Source organism: Anolis carolinensis, chromosome 1 (assembly GCF_035594765.1).
Source record: "Anolis carolinensis isolate JA03-04 chromosome 1, rAnoCar3.1.pri, whole genome shotgun sequence".
NCBI lineage: Eukaryota > Metazoa > Chordata > Lepidosauria > Squamata > Dactyloidae > Anolis > Anolis carolinensis.
Window position 1 is genome coordinate 358,409,662 of NC_085841.1, and position 22,953 is coordinate 358,432,614.

The 22,953-nt window shown below is 41.8% G+C and overlaps 1 protein-coding gene across 3 annotated transcripts in view; it reads right to left on the reverse strand.

The window, feature by feature from the left end:
* Positions 1–22,953, reverse strand: part of daam1 (dishevelled associated activator of morphogenesis 1) — a 188,273-nt gene that overhangs the window by 101,698 nt on the left and 63,622 nt on the right. For all 3 annotated transcript variants that reach the window (XM_062968613.1, XM_062968612.1, XM_062968611.1), the window contains one exon: positions 12,902–13,124. In XM_062968613.1, coding sequence (XP_062824683.1) covers positions 12,902–13,084 — 183 coding nt within the window. In that variant the 5' untranslated portion in view covers positions 13,085–13,124. The remainder of the gene's footprint in view (positions 1–12,901; positions 13,125–22,953) is intronic.

The following is a 22,953-nucleotide window of genomic DNA, read 5'->3' on the forward strand; positions in this document are numbered from 1 at the left end:
AGCGATTTGCGCACAAGTTCCATCCCATGCCGTTTCAATTAACAATCATGAAGTGGGCTAATTAGTGAGCGGGAGATGCCAATTGGCAATTAGCTTTATGGCCCATCTGCAATTTGTTCTTTGACTGGGCAGGATTAGAGCCTGCACAGAAGAATGAAGAAAGAAGGCAAAAGATAAACAGGCCCATTGCAGACGGATGCTGTCTGGCGAAGAACAGAGCTGCTTGGAAACTCCAAAGGAAATCAAAATCACTCTAAATGAGCCTTCTCAAATCTCAGGTTTTCCAAGCCAATTTCTTCAATTAGGGTATCTTTAAGAAACACAGTCTGGGAAAGTTTTTTTTTTCCTTATCCTTTTGTTGAAAATGTGGTAGCCTTTTAGGGATGTCACAGTTTGAGAAGCAAATATACAGAATTTGGGCGAGTATAAATAGAACTAGCAGGCATATTGGGATGTTCACTCTCCCCTTACGTACATCTTCATTATAAAATTAATGCAGTTTGACACCACTTTAAGTGCCATGCCTCAATGCTATGGAACTTTGTGATTTTTAGTTTGGTAAAACACCAGTGGCTCAGTGTGTTAAAGCGCTGAGCTGCTGAACTTGCAGACCGAAAGGTCCCAGGTTCAAACCCGAGGAGCGGAGTGAGCGCCTGCTATTAGCTCCAGCTTCTGCCAACCTAGCAGTTCGAAAACATGTAAATGTGAGCAGATCAATAGGTACCGCTCCAGTGAGAAAGTAACAACGTTCCATGCAGTCATGGCGGCCACATGTCCTTGGAGGTGTCTACAGACAACGCCGGCTCTTCGGCTTAGAAATGGTGATGAGCACCAACCCCCAGAGTCGGACACGACTGGACTTAACGTCAGGGGAAACCTTTACCTTTACCTAAAGCACCAGCACTCTTTGTCTGAGAATGTCAAAAACTCTGTAAAACTACAACTCTCGTGATTCCATAGCATTGAGCCAAAGTGGTTAAAGTGATGTCAAACTGCATTAATTCTACATGTTAGATGCTCTCTCTCTTTCTCTACTATTAGTGCGATTTACAGAGACCACGAAGAAGAAATATAAATACAGTAGAGTCTCACTTATCCAACACTCGCTTATCCAAGGTTCTGGATTATCCAACGCATTTTTGTAGTCAATGTTTTCAATATATCGTGATATTTTGGTGCTAAATTCATAAATATAGTAACTACTACATAGCATTACTGCGTATTGAACTACTTTTTCTACCAAATTTGTTGTCTAACATGATGCTTTGGTGCTTCATTTGTAAAATCATAACCTAATTTGATGTTTAATAGGCTTTTCCTTAATGCCTCCTTATTATCCAACATATTCGCTTATCCAACATTCTGCCGGCCCATTTATGTTGGATAAGTGAGACTCTACTGTATATTACTTTCCAGGATGCTTCACTGTAATTTGCTTTCAAAAAATAGAACAATCAGCAATATGGACCTCTCTTTCTTGTCCTTCTATTGACCTTTAAATTTTAGGCCACTTTTGAGTCCCAATTTTGCAGGAGAAAGTAGGATACAAATAAATATAATCATAATGCAATTTCATTTTGCATGGGAATGAACCAAGGAACTGTAGGAATCTGCTGAGTCCGCAACTTGCATCCCAACTATTTCTACATTCTTGATCGGAAACTTTGAAGAGTCAGACGAGCAACTTTCTTTCTAAGATATAGCATGCCATCCACACCCTACAGAAAGTTACTCATGGTGACCCCTCCTTGTTAGTAAGCAGCTTACGCTTAAAACTTCTGATATAAAAGCTTCGCCTGGCGTTTCTTACATTGGCTTGTCAACAACCACTCCCTTCCAAGAAAGCAATCCAAGCTTTCTTTACGCATGAGGCTGGAAGCTAAAGAAAGAGACATCCTTTGCTTATAAACTCAAGGGGTTCTTTGGAAATGTTGTGTTTGGCATACGCTTCCATGGACTCCAGCCCACTTTGCTGCATCCATGTGATGAAGTGGCTTCAACCCCAGGAAAGCTTATGCTCAATAAACCTTGTTTAGCCTTTTTAAGGTGTCTCAATATATACGTATTTCTTGCACCAGACAAATCTAGCTACTTATTATTTATAAGCTAAGTTAGAGAAACACTTCCAGAAGTAACAAATCAATTTGGCCATCCTGATTTGTGGGTTTCACTTTTGAGGATTTGACCACTGTGTTCTCTCCAGGAATCACTACGTCATTCCATGTAAATCCAGGGGACGTTGACCATAGAATCGCACTGGAGGGTTTAGAGCAGTGGTTCTTAACCTGTGGGTCCCCGGATGTTTTGGCCTTCAACCCCCAGAAATCCTGACAGCTGGTAAACTGGGAGTTGTAGGCCAAAACACCTGGGGACCCACAGGTTGCGAATCACTGACCTAGAGAATATCTCTAGGGGTGCATCTACACTATGGGATTAATGCAATTGGTTCAATGCTATGGAATCCTGGGAGTTGTAGTTTTCTATAAGCCTTCTCTGCCTCATCTAACTACAACTCCCAGGAATCCATAGCATAGAGCTATGGCAGTTAAAGTGGTGTCAAACTACATTGATGCACCCTGAGTCATTCAATGTTCAACTTGAGAGAGTTGTGCTGGAGGACCTAGTGACTACTAGAAGGATTATTGGTTTTACATTCTGAGGATCTGATTGTTTGCAGATCTGATTATTATGGTCTCTTTAGAAATTACTAGGTTCTCCAGTAAAACTCTATGGTCTTTCCAACGCATGTTTACCATAGCAACTTGCTGGAGGATCTAGAGAACATCTAGGAGAACCTAGTTCCTCTGGTGCGATTTTATGGTCTACTGAAGACAACTGCACTGGAGGACCTAAACATTCTTACAGAGATGTTCTTGCCAATAGCTTTTCTTTTAAAAAAACCAAAAAACTATTCTCCACCTTCTCAGGGGCCCTTTAACCCTAATCTCCATGAAAGTGGGACCAAAGATTAGTGAAATCATGCTCTCTTCTGCCAAAATGAAACATTTCCAACGTTTTTGCCCTGCTGGTCAACAGTAGAAGAATATCTTTGCACATTTTCCAATGGTTTCTTGCACTTGTTTTTGGAGGATGCATTTGTTTAGCCTTTCCCATCCCTATCTATAGAATATTAATTCATGGATGAGTAAAGGCAGTTGACCTAATTTAAAAGTATGACCAGAGAACAGGTTAAGTGTAGTAACGGGAACAAAAAGGTCTCTGATAGCAACATTAGACCCTAGTCCTGGCTTTCAAGAGGGCAACTGCAACTCAGCTCAAGCATTTCTGTGTAATGAGATTGAGGTTTGGATTAAGACATAATAAAGCTGTGAGGCACTCAATTTTAGGCAGCTGCTCAGCATTTCCATACACTCCACAAGTGTATTATTCTAACAATTATGTCAAATTTGAATTGGATGGGAGGGGGAGTATTGAGAGCTCCCCTTCTAATATGAGGAACTGAACTACATTAGCTCATGATGAAATCCAGCACAGACAAGACTCAAGATGGATGTAAAGCCTAGACGACAAATTATACTGACTGGAGAAATATTTAACTTGGAACAAAATCAGGAGACAGAGACAAGGCTTGATCATCATAGAAAAACCGAACATGTCGATGTATATTCTTTGGCTCCTAAAAGTGAGCCTGGAGGCCAACCGCAGGCTATGGTTGCCAGACGGAAAACTGGAGAGGGTGCCTACATGTTTGTCGTTGTGTACTTTCAACTCATTTCTGACTTATGGCAACTCTAATGCAATTCTATCATAAGGTTTTTCAGCGTTTATCACCTTGCCCGGGTCACTCAATGAGTTTTCATGGTCAAGAAGGAATTCAAACCCTGGTCTCCAAAGTCATAGCCCAATGCTTTAATCATGCTGTACGTTTAATGGTTGTAAAAATACAGAGCAGACATTACTTGTCATACAACCAGACAACAACCCACACAGGCTGAATTCTCCTTTTCTACTAAGACATCAAAGAAATACTCTAACACTGACCACACGGGTGGCTGAGATGGTGACTCCTTGACTTCTTGATGGTTCAATGTACACAAATTTTATGTCATGCAGAAATTATTTCTATAAATTGTGCATAAGATTACCTTCAAATTATGTGTTTAGGATGGAGTTTTGGCTTATTCCCATTGTTTAGGAATATTTAGGGCACTTTCAGAGTTGTTTGGCAGTGGAATACACTGCCTCAGAGTGTGGTGGAGAGTCCTTCTCTGGAGATATTTAAACAGAGACTGGAGGAGAGGGCTTGAATTGTGTACGACTGCATGGCAGAATGGGGTTGTATGATGACCCTTGGGGTTTCTTCTAGGATTCTATCATTTGGAAAACATGTCTGAAGATTTATACTGTCTTATCATACAACGAGACATTCAAAAGTGGCTGGCATGTGCCTCCTTCTGTGCAGTACCAATGAGTGTTAGCTATGGTGCCAATTGTCCTCCATCAAAAAGCCTATCATATGTAGCAGACCCTAAGAAGAAGCAATTTCACTGTTGTATTATGGACGTACAATGAGAAGATATGACTCACTAGGAAAGACAATATTGCTTGATAAGGTAGAGCAGTGGTTCTCAACCTGTGGATCCCCAGATGTTTTGGCCTTCAACTCCTAGAAATCCTAACAGCTAGTAAACGAGCTGGGATTTCTGGGAGTTGTGAGCCAAAACACATGGGGACCCACAGGTTGAAAACCACTGAGGTAGAAGGTCATAGGAAAGGAAGAGGACCACACTCCAGATGTATGTATTTGGTCAGGGAAGCCACGGTAGCCCTGAGTTTACAAGACCAGAAGAAGGCTGTCGATAACAGGGTGACTTGGAGGTCTTTCATTCATAGGATCACCATAATCTGAAGTCAATGGCAATCAATAACTGAGAAACTAGAAGGTGTTGCGAGGCCTTAGCAGCTGAAAAATGAAGATGCTGGAACTACATGAGACCTATGGTTTAAACTTTCCCTCTTGGCCTACCATGAGAGGCTACAGGTCGCCAATGTTTCAGATAAGAGTGCATCTCAGCTGTAGATGTTCTGCTGGACAACTGATCTTCCACTTAAGATGCATCTACATTGTAGAATGAATGCAGTTTGGCACCACTTTAACTGTCATGACTCAATACAATGAAATCCTGGGAGTTGTAGTTTGGGAAGGCATCAGCACTCTTTGGCGGAGAAAGCGAAAAACCTTGTAAAACTGCAACTCTTGTGATTCCATAGCATTGAGCCATGGCAGTTAAAGTGGTGTCAAACTGCATTCATTCTACAGTGTAGATCAGGCATGGGCAAACTTGGGCCCTCCAGGTGTTTTGGACTTCAACTCCCACAGAATTGTGGGAGTTGAAGTTCAAAACACCTAGAGAGACGAAGTTTGCCCATGCCTGGTGTATATGAATTCTTAGACACGCTTCTTACTCGTGCTACATGATATTCTAAATTAATTAGAAGAGTTTTTTCTTGCTTTGGCCCACGGCAATCGGCTTTAAATGATTGCTATGTGTTTACTGCTAGGAAAAAAACATATCAAAATCATTTTTTAGATGTCAGAAATATAGAAGTTTTAGAAAACAAGAGCAAAACACTTTAAGAAACACTAGAAATCCTGCCAGTTTCAAGCCCTGATGGGCTGAAACAATCCAAGGGATCGAATTGAAGTCAGTTTATCTCGCCTGGTGTTTAATTTATGAGAAGATAATGTTGCCGCAAACACAGCTGACACCACTTGAAGCTCTGGAGTGAGTGAGGGAGGGAGATGGCATAAAAGTGGGATAAGTGGCTCCATATCGATGAAGCAACACCCTCCACTTCCAAGGCTGAGCCATGATGCGGGAGACGCATTCCACCTGCCTCCATAAAATCCGAACATCTGGCATCCAAGTTGTCGTTGTTGCTGTTGCTGCTTGGATAATGTGACTCCCTGTATTAGTGTTACTGAACCGGACTTGCTGTTTCAGAATGATAATGGAAAGACTGAATGAAGCCTGCCAGAAATGGTTTGCCACCCAGAAACATTTGGCATCTTTTCTCAGAGCAGTAAATGTTATTTCTTCAAAAAAATAAGTAATTTTTCTTGAAAGTTTTCCAATTTAGGAGGCCATGCATTTCCAGCATTATCTATGCCTAAATTTGAGCTTCGGTGTGAGAAAATTGGCACAAAACCAAACAAAATGTCTACGGCATTTGGACTCACATTTCACTCACATTATGAACAAGTCAGGCTGCATCTACACTGTAGAGTTAATGCAATTTGACACCACTTTGATGGCTCAATTATATGGTATCATCAGAGTAGTAGCTTTACAAGGTTTTCAGCCTTGGGTTGTTGTGAGTTTTACAGACTGTATGGTATAAAGCGTTATTATTATTATTATTATTATTATTATTATTATTATTATTATTATTATTATTATTAGTCAGTTTTAAGACGTATCCTTCCCTTTCTCTGCCCAAATATTAGGACCTCTTCCTAGGTTTCAGATACTTTCATCTGAATAAAGTTTAATTCATACCTTTTAAGATATGATCACTAATAAGTGGGGCATGTATGGCCAAGCAATATCAGAATGTGTTGTTGAAGCTTTCATGGCCAGAATCACTGGGTTACTGTGAATTTTTTGGGCTGTAAGGTCATGTTCCAGAAGTATTCTTTCCTGATGTTTCACCCACATATATGGCAGGCATCCTCAGAGGTTGTGAGGTCTGTTGGAAACTAGGCAAGAGAGTTTATATATCTGTGGAATTTCCAGGGTGGGAGAAATAACACTTGTCTGTTGGAGGAAAGTGTGAATGTTGCAATTAATCACCTTGATTAGCACTTAATGGCCTTGCAGCTTCAAAGCCTGGCTGCTTCCTGCCTGGGAGAATCCTTTGTTGGGAGGTGTTAGCTGGCCCGGATTGTTCCATATCTGGGATTCCCGTTTTCAGAGTGTTGTTCTTTATTTACTGTCCTGATTTTAGAGTTTTCAGCCTTCACTGCCAAAGAGTGCATCATCAAAGTACACTTCCCACGATTCCTTAGCTTTAAACTATTGACAAAGTGGTGTCAAAGTGTATTAATTCTACATTGTAGATGCACCCTTGGATTTTCCTTTCCAAACTGGACAATTGGAGGATATGGCACAAATGGACACACCTCCATGAATTTACCAAATTTTCTCTTCTCTTCCATGAATGTGTCTCATTCCTTTGCAAAATAATATAAGATAGAGACCATCCCCACTGACTGTATTTATTTACTCCATGTCCTTCTGTCGGATAGCAAGCTTACGGTAAGATCAAGACTGATCCATAATGCATGATCTAACGATTAAATGGCTTCATATTGGGGATGCTTGTAGCTGACATGAGAGGTTAAAGTATCCTCAAAAACCCATTGGGTTAATCTGCCGCTAAGCTATTTGCACCATACCTTTCATCTGCAATGAGGAACATCTGTACCCATATTGCCTCTGCTATATCATGCCTTGATACGCTAAAGGGTTACACAGCTTTAATCAATAGCCAAAGGAGCCACATAAGCTTTCATTAAAAAGAACCAAACCATTCTGGGAAAACAAAGTAGAACCCAGCATATTGCTATAAAATTATGCCCATTTCACAGAACCAAGGCAGTCAACTGAAAACATGCTCTCTTCTGTCTCCCCTTCTGCTTCTTCCAATATTTTTACAGATGATGTGGCCATCTTTAAAATTACTGCAAGAAGCCCACAAATCTCCTCTTGAATAAATGCAATTGGCCTCTTCCCTCTCCTGTGACTGTGCTGCCTAGTTTATTGTAGTTCAAACTCATAATTTTCAAGGCTTTCATGATTCTGGAAGAGAAATTTTTGCTACAGGACTTTCTTTCAAAATAGTATAGATAACCATGAGGAATGCTATGAGTTGCAGTCCAATGACATCTGAGAGTCTCAATGTTTCCTACAGAAACTCTCCATGCAGAGAACAGAACGACCCTAAATGATTGTATTTTCAATTGCTTGTAGGTGCATTGTCTTAACACAAAGGTGGCACACCTTTTCCTCCAGAACTAGTTTTGTACTCACACTTAATTGGAAATGATCTAAAACTGAGATAATGAAGCAGGTGGCTATTTTTTTAATTAGATGGCTATCATAATTCTTGACATTTCAGGATCTTCCCTAATTGGGAATTGTTGTCTGTTTTCCAGGCTGTATGACCATGTTCCAGAAGTATTCTCTCCTGACGTTTCGCGCACATCTATGGCAGGCATCCTCAGAGGTTCCCTAATTCCTTCGTATCTGCCGTTCCAAGTCCTAGGGTTCATCTACACTGTAAAGCGAATGCAGTTTGACAGCACTTGAACTGCCATGGCTCAGGGCGATGGATTCCTAGGAATTATAGTTTGATGAGGAACAAGAACTCTTTGACAGAGAAAACTAAAAACCTTGTTAAAAAAAACTACAACTCTCAGGAATCCATAGCATTGAGCCAGGACAGTGAAAGTGGTATCAAACTGCATTCATTTTACAGTCTAAGCCAGGCATGGGCAAACTTCAGCAAACTGTCTGAAAGGAATGATGGGAATTGAAGACCAAAACTCCTGGAGGGCTGAAGTTTGCCCATGGCTGGTCTAAGCCAATATAACAAATAACTGGTAATTTATTTACATGAGGAAGACCTTCCTAACAGTAAGAACCGTTCAGTAGTGGAACAGACAGTCTGGGAAATGGTGGATTCTCCATTGTCAGAAGTTCTTATCGGATGTTTGATGCCCATCTGTCAGGGATGCTTTGGCTGCAGATTCCAGAACTGTCTGATGCTGGAATCAAAGATGTTGAGATCCTTTCCAATTCTGTGATTCTATGTTATTTTGGAGATTCCAACTTCCAGAAACTTGGAAACTAGAGTCTATTTTTTTAACCCTTAAAAACACTCTGGTTTGAACATCAGAAGAAGGCTAAAGGCGATGCAATTCATCTGCCCATCATTACTGCAAGCAAGGCAGCATGGATGGGCAGATGAATTGGTGGCATTATATGGACGTCATTGCCAGATGGTGCTGCAACAAAGGGAGATTAGGAAGGGGGGAATTCCATGGAAGAGCATCTAAATCGGAGATGTCTTAAAAAATAAAGCCAGACTCGACCCAAGCATTGCAACATTCAATGGGTTAGCATCAGAAGTTCCTCCCGGTCACAGCTTTTGCCCCAAGTGACCTTTCGTTCTCCCCTATTCTCCTTCCTCTTGAAATATTCAGAGGGCATTCATCCAGCAAGTTGTGGCAAAAGACTGAAAATACTGGAAGCCAGCAAGGCATGTCCCCGTCATCACCGGTCCAGGGAAATCTTGCAGGTTTCCCCAGCAACGCTGAGCCTTTCCAAAGCCGCCGGGAAATGCCGGCACCAACAAAAGCGGCAGCTGACCAGGCTCCGGCAGGCTTTTGTGAATGTCTCTTTCCACCCAACCCCTTTTCTCCCTGTGTGGCAGCAGCGAGAGCAGACGTGGCCCCGGCAGACGACAACGGGACAAGGAGTTTGCCCTGTTTGGATGGAGATTTGGATCCGCCAGTGCCAACCACCTCAAAATACCCCGGCGTATGGCCATTCATGCTTTTGAAGGGGGCTTGGCAGGAGGAGGAAGCCTTCTTGGCAGCACAATCCTGTTGGCACTCGCAGGCTTCACCATGACCATCCACGACTAGCAGAAAGTGGAAAACTCTACAGAAGGGGCTCCGAATCGGAGAATCACAGAGCTGAAAGAAACCCCAATGGCCATCTAGTCCAGTCTTCTTCTGCACTTCAGATAGATGCAAACAAATCCTTCCCAACAGATGCCAATTCAGCTTTTTTTCAATAAGAAAAAAAACTTTTATTTTCATTTCTCATTGCCTTCTTGAATTCAGTATCATTTAAAGGCAATAGAATAGTAAGTGATAAAAACCATCAAACAGAGAAAAAGTCAGTAGCTATGGGGTTTTTTTGGTTTTGTGTGTATGTGGTGTGCTGTGTTTTTGTTTTTCTGTTTTGGTGTTTTTAATAGTTTTGTTTAGCTGTAGTTTTGTAGTAGCAGGCAGAATTTAGTTGTGTAGTTTTTAATATTATATACCCAAAAGTTGCTTACTTGTTTTATCTTGTTGCTATTTCTGGAATAAAACATACAATTCAAAAAAGGAAGCAAGTCTAAAGAAAGCCTGAAACACACAATTCATATTATCACACTAGAAGCACAGGAAGCTGTCAATGTATAGACAATAATACACATGCTACATGTGAATTTGCTTTGGAAATCTACTCCAACTTTAAAAGAGCTGTCCAAAATGCTGAACCCTATTTCTGGGATAGTGCTCAGCTCCTTTGAACTAAAATTCACAGAGGATTCATAGCTCAGTTATATATTAAAGGATCTGCAGGCCATAAGCCTACGAGATAAATAAAAGAAGGAGGACATGTGGAGGCAGGGAGTCCTTCTGTTGGGGATTCCAGATTTTGAAAAGAAACCTCTGTTTGTATAATTGCCAACCTTTGTTGCCAACAATATTTCACCTCGTCTTTTCTGTAAAAAGCGAGACAATTAAATCACAGATGGCAAGAACTTCCATCCTGCCAATGGGTGTAGCCGTGCTACCGGAATTTATTTAAAGAAGAAATCTCCTTCTAAGCCTCTTCTGACCAGATTCCAAAAGCCAGACAGTGAGGTTACACCTGGCATTTAGCTAAGGCATTTCCAAGCCATTTAGCTAAGGTTGAAACCCAGCACACAACTTTTCTGGAAACATAGCTCTATTGTTCTTCAGTGGAAATTGTGTCCCATTGGACTCACATACAGTCCTTTGAGGAAGTCTTTAAAGAAGTGATACAGAGTGCTGGACCCCATCCTCAAAACAGATGCATCACCTCCTTTAAAATGCAAACTACAGATGTCCCTGCATATTTATTTGGATTTGATGAAAAATATTCTATCTAGGGATCTCTAACTCTCCCAGTTTGATTCTATGTTCAACTTCCTTTAGCCATACTAGAGGGCCAACACATGGCTATAGAGAACAGCACTCAAGGAATCACGAGATCCTCCAATGCGACAGAAGTTACCAGCCATTAATGGGGGGTGAGCTGGAGATGCAATTTAACAATGAAAAGAGAGTGTTACCTAAGAGCACAACTCATCACTTAGGAAGCCTGGCAACAGATCATGGGATACCCTTTGTGCCAGCCAAGCCCATACATGTTCTGGAGTCACACATTCCCAATGGAATGTACACTTCCCTTACAAGGTCATCTTCATAATTATATTCATTATACTTGGTGCAGGCTTTTCGTTCAGAGTTGAAAAGAGCTATCCAATGTGCTGAACCTAGTTGAGGTACAAAGTTCAAAACCCTGGATAGTTCTTTTAAAGTTCAGGCTAAACACAGAGCGAATCCACCAATTCACCTGTGTGCAAGACACCAGTCATGGCTGACTTTTAAGCACAGCTGAGTACACAGACAATTGGCCCTCTACATTTGTAATTTTCCCTTTTGTGGATTTGATTATTCATGCACTTTATTAAAAACATTTTCTCTAGGAACTTCCAATGTGAAACTATGGTCTACTTCAGGCCTGGGCAAACACTGGCCCTCCAGGTGTTTTGGACTCCAACTCCCACAATTCCTAACAGCTGGTATGTTGATAGGAACTGTGGGAGTTGGGAGTCCAAAACACCTGGAGGTAGGAAGTTTGCCCATGGTTGATCTACTTCCTCTAGTCATGCTAGAGATTTCTAAAATGGACACCTCTATAGGAATTTCTATCTTCTCCAATGAGATTCTATGTTCAGATGCTGATAGACCTAGAAATCCCTACATGTATTAAACATAAACTTCTCTTGGCAAGAAATTACTCTAACCATGCTCTTGAACAACAGTCAAATGCCATCTTGACCAAAGCAAAGAACATGGTTGGGGACCCTCCCATAGGAAGCCTTATCAAAGAAGTCAGGAGCAACCAGTGTTTGCATTTAAAGAAGAAAGAATATTTTTAAAACTGCATGGCTTCTATAGTGTCATGCTCGAGCATGCAGAGGGACAGTTACCATTGAGAATCGAAGCTCTTATGAGTGGTAAACCCAACTGGCACTGCATTCCCATGAACCTGCCAAATGCCCAGATTACAAAGCCTGCCATCCCTATTACAGGCCCATGAATTTGCTATTGTCAAACTCACGACTTTGCTAAATAAGGGAATGTTTTCATCTCTTGCAATCCAACTCTTATAGTCAGTCCTTTACTAACATTTGTTTTTGGCATCTTTCATGCACACCTTTGTTTCATTTTCTGAGGATGGAATTGAATCTAAATACAGCACAAACCCTGGGGTCTGAATCTCTACTTGTCCATGGAAACCACTGGAAGGACTTGGTTAGATCACACTCTCTCTGTCTCAGAGGAAGGCAATGGCGAACTCCCTCTGAAGACGTTTGGACAAGAAAACCTCATTATAGTTAAGGTTTTTATAATTTGCAAATTATAGTTTCACCTACTGGCATCAGACAAAAAATCTGCTAGGTTCTCCAGATGATCCCACTGCATGCTTTCTCCTGACATGACCCTAGAGCAGGCATGGGCAAATTTCGGCCCTCCAGATGATCTGGACTTCAACTCCCACCATTCCTAACAGGTTGTTAGGAATGGTGGGAGTTGAAGTCCAAAACACCTGGAGGGCCAAAGTTTGCCCATGCGTGCCATAGAACCTATGTCCTTTCAGCAGAACCCGTTCATTTCAATGGGGTTCACTATCTTTCTTGGTTTCCTGATTCCGTGGTAAGTTCAACAATGTAGCCTCTGTAGACATGGCAGTCATACTATATTGTTCATCCATTTGTTCCTTTCAGTTTATTTCTTTCCTGACCTTTTCCAATATTTAACCCCTCACAGGACAAAACCATTACTTACCACCAGCTCACTGAACATAACATCCAGTTCTTCCACCGGCGGCATGGGAAAAGCCGGCTCCATGGTTTGCAGGGCAAAGTTGCTGTCATTCCGCAGCCGGTACGTGATCTCAGGGTGGTCATTACTTCGGAAGCAGCAGAAGATGAACGAGATCCCTCGCCCGCTCCTTTTTCTTGGGGCCATGGTTGAAGCCCTTATGGTTTTCCCTTTTAGTCACTAGATCCTAAAAGAAGACAGAAATAAAAGGGAGAGCATTAAAATCGGGGCTAGTAAGTTTCACGAATGGAATCTGGGAGAACATTGAACTCAGCAGTTTATTTAACAACACAGCGCCGGGGTGGACACTGGCTTGGTAGCTCAAACAAGCAATTAAGCTAACTTTATACAGAAATCTTCCAAAACATGTGGCATCAACGAAGCAACAAAAAGCTACAACTCCCATATGAAGTCAACCATAAAAAAGCAAGCACTGTTTTCAAACTATGTACGTCACATTTGTTCTTTCTATCACATTCTGGTATTTTAGCTGTTATTGTATAGACAGAGTATATCAAGATGTTTTGGAACATGGCTCCAAGTTTAACTCCACTTGGAATCAATAGGAGCATACAACCTCTTTATGCCGAAAGCAAGCCATTTTTTTTTCAACATGTAATACATGTCGCTTCTGGGACTTTGCAGCTCAGGCTTCACTGTGGAGTCATGGAGCAGACTTGTTAAGCGTATAATTTATGGGGTTATTTGGCCTTTCCTAACAACTGGTAAGATGGCATTGCACTTGGAAATGGAGTGCTGCTGATAAGCGGTTACATACTGAACACATACTACTGTTCATTTCTTGCAGATTAGCAGTTTTCTAGGGCTGCTCAACCCAGGATATAGAGCAAAAAGGGAGCTGGATAAATTTCACTTTCTCATTCACCCAGAACAGAAAGAGTTGGACAGAGTGCCTTTCTGAGAAACAGCCCTCCCATACATGTATGGGAAATACGAAGAGCTGACATTGCCCTAGGTGGTTTGCATCCAGGCTATCTGTTGGACTGCATCTTCCGATATGAGCTTGCCACAACTTCAAAATATTCAGGGAGAGGGGCATTTTTCACAATCTATTATACCTCCATAATGTCTAGGCCCACAAGCAGATTATAATCTCTTCATCCATCCCAACAACCACTTCCCTGGCCTTGGAGGAGACAAGACGAGGGACAATTCCACCACACCTAGGGCCTGAAGGAGATGAAAAGCTTTCCTTCCATCACAACTGCTACTGTCCTGTCCTCAGAGGGACATAAGAGGATGCAGACATAGCTCCATTATGCCTAAGACCAGAAGTAGATGAAAGGCACTCTCTCCATTCCAACTGCCACTGCCCTGGCCACAGAAGGAGAGAAGATACAGGACAACTCTGCCATGCCTAAGTCCTAAAGCAGATGAAAGGCCCTCCATCCATTCTCGCTACCACTGCCTTGGCCTTGGAGGGAGGGAAAAAGGGGGAGACACAGCTCCATCATGCCTAGTCCCAGAGTCAGATGAAAGGTCCTTCCTCTATTCCAACTGCCACTGCCCTGGCTTCAGAGCAAGAGAAGAGGAGGAACAATCCCACTGTGTCTAAGCCCAGAAGCATATGAAAGGTTCTCCTGGGCATGCTCAAAGTTTTTCATGGTCAAGTGAGATTCAAACCCTAGTGTCTTGAGTCCTAGCCCAACATCTAAACTATGACATTGTGCTGGTTCTTTTGGACCATAACTCCCACAATTCCAGATGATTAGCCATGTTGGATGAGGCTAATGAAAGCTATAAGCCAAAAATACCTGGAATACCAAATGTTCCCTTAATCTTGCCTCAGAATAAGTGTAGCAAGAAAAACAGAAGAAATGTATACCGGTGTTACTTGGGCTATTGAAAGTAGGGGACAGGCACTCATATTGGTGCTCATTGATTACAATGGTTCCTTCTTTGTTTGTAATTGGAAACCCAGCACAGATTCACCACAAATGGCTTGGAGACCAGTCCAGGGACCACCGCGCTGGTCTACCCTACACTGAAGTGCCAAGTGCAAAGGGTAAATAAGGATACACAACAATGTACTCTATTGTGTTGTTGAAGACTTTATTATTTGGAAAATGGAGTTTGGATGAACTCTTATTTAGCGCTATTGATTTTTTTCCCCTCCAATTCAACGGGTTTTAAAAAAACAGAACTGATTTTTTCTATGAGTTTGTCGAGGAACAGGCCTTCTGCCTCCAGATTTCCCAAGGGTTTAGGGCTCCTTGGGAACCATCTCCTCTTGAGAAGGAGAAAACCCCGGGGTTTAAAAGGGCATCCTTCCCTCGGCTTGCCCCTCCTTCTCTCAGTTCTTCAGCCAGCTGGTCGGCAGAGTTGATTCAAGAAAAACCACAAAGTAATAGTTGCTCCTCAGTGAGCTCCGCTTTTCTACACACCACTCCCTGCTTCCCCAAACATTAAACACAAAAAAGCTTAGAGGGTAAAAACCATGCAAAATTCAGGAATGTCAAGTTCTTGGAGAAGGGGGAGGCATTAAAATGCAGGCAGCAAAATGTTCAGTGCCTAAATGTCAAGTGGCTGGCATCAGCAAGCATCCGATCAGATCCAAGAATTAAAACTCGAATACGAATATGCATTTCATAAAGTACATAGTTAAACCGTAACATTCATTAACGTAGGCTGGAGAGTCTTAAAATCCGATTTCCGAGTTATGCATTAACTGTGCCATGCATCCCTTACGCTGAATGACAGCACCATGCAATTAAACAAAGACACCAAATGTGCAACTGCGATACAGATTCCTGAAATTTGTAGTTCAAGGAGGAATATTTAGAATTCCCACTACAGCTTGGATATCCCTTATCCAAAATGGTTGGATCAGAAATGTTTTGGATTTGGGGTTACTCTTTACAGTGACCTCTCCACATTTGCTGGGGTTAGGGACATGGTACCTCCGAGAAAGGGAAAAACTATGAATAAGGAAATGCGAGAGATCACCTCTCTAGGAATTTCAGGATAGTTGACTATGACGGAGGATTCATTTGTTGCTGGTGTTATTCAACTTCAAGTTGACTTCGACTTATGGCGACCCTATGAAACCTACACAAGCCCCATTCACCAACCACTCTGCTCATGTCTTGCAGCGCAGGGCCATGGCTACTTAACTGACTCACATTTGTAGTACACTCTAAACACAGAATAAATTTATATTTCATTTATACACCCTATACATATAGCGTAAACATTAAATAAATGTTTGCATGAAACTAAAGTTTGTCTACACAGAACCATTGGAAAGCAAAGGTGAAACTATCTCAGTCACTTGAGGGAACAATTTTGGATTTTGGAGTATTTCAGAATTCCAGATAAGGAAAGCTCAACTTCAATATCCTGCTTTCCTTCCACTGTGGTCAAGGCCTTGAACTTTCCTCTCTTACTCTATTCTCACAATGGCAATCCTACAAAGTGGGTCAGGATGGGAGGGAGTGTCTGTTGAAAAGCCATGCAGGGATTTCTTGGTTCAAGGGAGACCAAAATCTGGATTACGCAGATTGCGGTCTAACACTAAAACTGCTGGCTCTGTTTCTTGGCCAAGTAGAAATTCTCATAAAATGCCAAACTGAGAGGCACACATAGCATTTACAAAACATAAAAGATATCCATTCTATAATAAAATAAACTCCAGAGGTTATGGAAGTTGGGAAGTTTTTGATTACATGTAATCTAGGAACAAAACAGCAACATTTCTTTTTTTTTAAAGATACAAGTTCGCATAAACTGTTTAGGAAAGTCACTCCATGTTCCAACAACATTGTGTAAAAGATAGCTAGGCATTGGGTGATGGAATCACAACCTTGCCCTTCTGCTAATTATGAAACACATATTCAGACTGCAGCATTATGCAGCAAACCCTCCACTTTTACCAGAGTTAGGGGTGAAAGACCCCTGTAAAAATGGACATAATGTGAATAAAACCCCCACTGAACATGAGTCAACATCTTAAAAATCCAGGTCAATTCTAGGCTGCCTCAACAGGAATATGATGCCTAAATCAAGTGAAGTAACAGTCCCACTTTCTTCTGCTCTGGTCAGACCTCACCTGGAATAATAACCATGTGTCCAGTTCTGGGCAAAACAATTCAAGAAAGACATTAAAAAGCTAAAACATGTCCAGAGAAGGGTGACCAAAATGGTCAAAAGTTTGGAAACCAAGTCCTATGAGGAACGGCTGTGGGAGCTGGGTATATTTAGCTTGGAGAAGACAAGGCTGAACAGGGCATGACAGCCATGATTAAAGGATGCCATATTGAGGAGGAGGCAAGCTTGTTTTCTTCTGCTTTTGATAATATGACACAAAGCAGTGGATTCAAATTCAGGAGAAGAAAATCTGAACCTTAGGAAGCACTTTCTGACTGTAAGAGCTGCTTGAAAATGCAATCTGCTGCCTGAGAGTGTGATGGAGTCTACTTCTCTGGAGGTTTTTAAACAGAGGATGGATGGCCATCTCTCAGGAAGACTTGGATTGTGTGGCAGAATGGGGTTAAACTGGAGGGCCCTTCTGGTCTCTTCCAATTCTATGATTCTACAAACTAATGAAATGTTGCTAGTTAAACCTTCTGTTTGTTGTCCAGTATGTTTTGCATCCCAACAATTACTGAAACATATTGATCAATGCTGACTGGCTCCAACAGTTCTATTGAGTTGTGTTCTATTGACCCCTTCTTCAATGTTTGCATTGATCTTGTTGCTACTATCCAACGTACTGCTCATGACCTCCTATATTCTGCCTTAGGGGATCTGCCTTTCTTCCAGCCAGACCACAATTCTCTGAGAGTAAAAACAATGCCCAAACACTACTCTACTCTTTGTTGGGTTTTTGTATGTTTTCCGGGCTGTATGGCCATGTTCCAGAAGTATTATCTCCTGATGTTTCGCACACATCTATGGCAGGCATTCTCAGAGGCGAAACATCAGGAGAGACTACCTCACAACCTCAGAGGATGCTTGCCATAGATGTGGGTGAAACGTCAGGAGAGAATACTTCTGGAACATGGCCATACAGCCCAGAAAACATACAACAACCCTGTGATGCCAGCCATGAAAGCCTTCGACAGCACACTCTACTCTTTCTCTCTCTCTGCTGTTGCTGTTGTTGTTTCCTTCAAGTCATTTCTGACTTATGGTGACCCATTGAGTTTTCTGGGGCTCAGTGTATGTGACTCACCCAAGGCCATTCAGTGGGTTTCCATGGCCAAGCCAGACTCAAACCCTGGTTTCTAGAGTTGTTGTCCAATATTGAAACCATTAAACACTACTTCCTCATACTTGCACCTCTGAGTAGATCCCATAGATTTAAAACTGGGATAATGTATGGATAAAAAGGAAGAGCAGATGTATGCTATTTTCTCCTGAAGCTAAACATTTGCTCCTTGCTTGAGTCCTTGGTTCAGGCATACGCATACTGCTTCCCGCATGACTGACCAAATTTCCTTAGACGTGGTATAACAAACCAAACAATAGAATTCAAAAACATAGTTTAAATCAATACTTTTTAAGCTAACTCATACAGTGGATGAACAGGATTTTTCTTTCCAACGTGGCAGAGACTGGCACCATATTTGCATCCATTACAACATGCTAAGGACCACCAGCAATGGATAACAAAGAAGTCTATGGGTCACCACTTGGACTGCTGTTGGTTTACACAACTACAGCAGCATACAAGGTCAGCAAGGCAGTGTTGTGTAGTGGTCTGAGTGCTGGGCTAGGACATTAGGAGACCAGGTTCAAATCCCAGTTTGGCCATGGAAACCCACTGGACAACCTTGCACAAGTCACATTTCTCACAATGGATTGCAAAGGCACACCAATTGTTCTAAATATACAATTCAGAGTACTCCAAAAACCATATCAGCCTCTAAAGAACAGGATAACATTCTGCTTATTTAATCAAATCAAGGAAAAACAAACTTCCTAACACAGCAGCTGTTGGAGGGTATTAAACACAACCCCAACAAACCTGTTATAATCCAAAACAATTTCAAAAATGCTGTTTCAAGTTACCCAGGCTGGAGTGAGTTTGTTTCTATAGTGACTCGCACAGAAACCGATGCACACACCCAAAAGGTTTGGGGGGATTCTGAGCGATTTGGAAATTCTGATTTATCTGCCAGATAAGAGGCTTAAAACAGGGGAAGCCTGCATAGTTGTCCGGCCGAGTCTTCCAATTTGTCGCACCCCGGGGATTAACAGACGAAAGACAGTGAGCAGCGAAACGGAACGTCCAGCAAAGGCAGCTTTGTGTTTGGCAAATCAAGGCCCACACAAATGCACTCATTGCGCTAAAAGTAATTAAGAATGCAATCTCCCTTAACTAAAGCAAGCAGGCAACAACAAAAAGCACAGTCCTTTTGTCATGTCATTGATGCAGCTGAATGGAGTGGAAATAATTCCCCGGGTTTCATCTGCCTGATATTAACAGCCATGGGAAGAAGGACTTTACCATTCCCCATTTTGCAGATCTCCACCAGCCCCCAAGACCTAAAACCTCTCCTTGTTGCAATACTGTTTTGAATGTTATTATTCTCCCCTACTGATAGCGCTCAAGGATTATATGAGATAACAAGACTGGTTCTTCCCCATTCAGTGCTTTTTTGTGAGTGGGAAAACAACCCAATTCAGTCTCACATATTCTCATTTTAGAAAGCTGGCAATGGAAACAATTATTTCTTTCCCAGGCCACCTCTACCCCAAGCCACCCAGCTAGCGCATAGGAAGCCAAAGGCATGGAGACATGCCTGCTAGATCTCGCACTCTCTGTGGGCTGGATCATAATGAGTTTTGCACATCTGTAGGTGCCCACAGAATTAAACGTGGTCCCAAAGGATATCTAATCCACTACCTGCCAATGAAGGCCCCACAGTGAAAGCAACATTAACAGGTGACCATCAAACTTCCATTTAGAAACCCCAGGTAAAGGAGACTCCACCACCTCCTGATGGAGTCCAACCCTACAGCAAAAACAGCCCTGATGGGTGGTTATCTAACCATGGTTTAGAAACTCCAGGTGAAGGAAACTCCACCACCTATTGTCCAACAGCTCCAACCATCTAGGGGTTCTTTCACAAGTTTGATCAGAATGTTTACTCTATTGTCCTACCCTTTGAAGCAAAAGAAAACAAGTCCTCTCCATCTTCTTATCAGATAATAACATTCTCTTTTTATCACCTTTCAGTCTTATAACTCTAGAATCGTACAGATGGAAGGGACCACAAGAGTCATCTACTTCAGATTACTGCAGGGCTACACAATCAAAGTACTCCTGAAAGATGACTATTCAACCTCTGTTTAAAGATCTCCAATGAAGGAAAATCTATCCTGCTACAAGGAAGCCTATTTCATGGCTGAACAGCTCTTACTGTCAGGAAGTTCTGCCCGATATGAAGATGGAATTTCTGTTCTTATGATTGATTTCCATTAGTTTGTGTTCACCTTCTCTCCCTCAGGTTGAACATACTCAAGTAATCCTCAACTTGTGTTTCCAGTCCGTTTCACTTTTAGTTTGCTATTGTGCTCAGATGTTCCTCCATATAAAACAAATACAGTTGGCCCTCCACATTCACTCGGGGTAGAAATGCAGGTTGACAATAAAGTTGCAGTGGACAACCTAAAAAGGCCCAAATGGTATATTACAATAGGAAAGGGTCACAGGGATAATATAATGCAGTCTCTTGCTTTCCAGTAATACACAACTGAAGCACTCCTGAAAGATCTTCATCCAAACCTCCCAAGCAGAGTATTCCAATATTGAACAGCTCTTGTGGTCAGGAAGTTTTTCTTAATTGTTTAGGTGGAATTTATTTATTTATTTATTTATTCACATCATTTTTACCCCGCCCTTCTCACCCGGAGGGACTCAGGGCGGCTTACAACAGGAATCCTTTGCTGTAGTTTGAATCAGTTGCACTGAGTCCAGACAGGTCCTATATTCCAGGACCTGATCACAGGTTTTCTGTTTATCCCAGATTATCTGGCAGTGCGGACTCATATAATCCAGTTTAAAGCAGAAAACCTGGGATGAGATCCTGGGATATAGGGCCTGTCTGGAAGCAGCAGAGAACAAGCCTGCTCCCTGAGAACCTTTCAAATATTTAAACATGACTATCATGACACCATTTAACCATCTCTTCTCCAGGCTAAACATACCCAGCTCTCCAAGCCATTCCTCATAAGGCTTGGCTAGAAAACCTTTTACCATTTAGGCTTTCCTTCTCTGGACACATTTTTTTCTAACGTGTTAATATCTTTCTTGAATTGTAAACACTGTTCCAAGTCAGGTCTGACCAAAGCATTCCCAGGATCAGACAGTAGAGAGTTTTGCTGCACAGAAGGTAGACTAGGTATCGCTCAAGGATGCATTAGCAGCTTTTCCTGTATTGGCAGAAAATGTGAGTAGATGGCTTTTGAGTCTATACTGATATCACAATTTATCAAAATATCAATAATATGTGTACTCTCACAGATTTTAAGCTCTACTTGGTCTGCACTGGGCGGGAGCAACTGGAAGCATCTTTGTCAATGAGGCAAGAAGCCCAGTCTGGGTTATAGTCTGAATTTTATAAGGACTAGCTGGGATGCTTAATCCAATTTTGAGTCCCCTTCGGGGTGAGAAGGGTGGAATATAAATACTGTAAATAAATAAATAAATTCTCCCTGTAAATTCAGCCATTCTATAAATTCCCAGTCCAGTTCTTTCACCACTGGTTACATTTTTCTCCCAAGCTAAAAGTTAGCTTTCCAAATATCTGTGCTTATCCAGTTGTAAACTATTTTAGCCTCTTTGAACTTGTGAGTATGCTTTTCATTTTCAAAATTATTTTTATTGCTATGTGCAAACTGATTTCATTCGTACGCCGCCCTGAGATCTTGCGATAAAAGATAGGACGTAAATGTTTCACCAAAATAAAAATTAATACATCCATGCCAACCCAACACGCCTGGCTTGCTTTTACAGGAAAACCAGAAAGAACAAGCGTCTTCCGGCACGTGCAGAGCCAGATCGGCAGGAAGGGTGAGATTTGCTGGACGGGTTGAGCCAGCATTGGATGCCAAACCTTGAACGCCTCAATCGGGAACATCAGAAGTTACTGTAAATGCAGAAAAATGCTTATGGGACCCAAAAAATGTTTCCTAATGGATGGCACCAGGCCAGGAAAGTTCTTGTGTTGTCAGCATCCTTGCTCTGGGAGGAGTTGAAATGAGGAGACGGCAGCAGCTTCAGGATTTTTTATTCTGAGTCACCAATAAGTTGTTTACAGGGAAGTGCTTCTCCTGCTGCTAATGATGTGTTTGACTTTTAAAGGCCTATCTTTAGATCAAAGTCTGCACTCACACAAACACACATACAGCTCAAGCCCTTTTATCACGTCTCCCCAGTAGACAAGGTGACTGAAGGAAAACATTTGGTTCTGAGGGAGGAACAAGAAGAAATTTGAGGAGAAAATCATTTCCAGCATATTATAAGGGCCTCCTTCGAGTCAAAGAAAGTTCTTCCAAAGGAAAACAAAAGTCGGGACACAACTTCACAAGAGTCTGCAGGAAACCAGGAGAAAGGCCAAATGCAAGTCTGGAGGTCAGCCCTACGGTGCTGCTCACTGTGAACTCGCTCTGGGTTTTTGTCCAAATTTTAAATGAGATATTAAAGGTACAAAATCCTATAACCAAAAAAAGATCCAGCACCTTCTTTAAAGTTGAGGATAATATCTGGAATGGGTTCATTGCCCCACTGATGTGGAAGCTGGAATGGGTTCATTGCCCCACTGGATGGAGAACTGGAGTTTGCAAGGCAAAAAATATGTTGTTCAAGAAGAGAGTCAACTTAGGAAGCCTGACTAGATCTCCCTTCCTGGTATGTCTTCTGTGCCATCTATATATTCAATGGGCACAAATGTCTATTTAAATTTCCATTTCCTCTACAAGGCAGACCCAACATTTTATACGGAGTATACATGAGGAAATCCAGGGACAGTCACACTTTGAAGATCGAT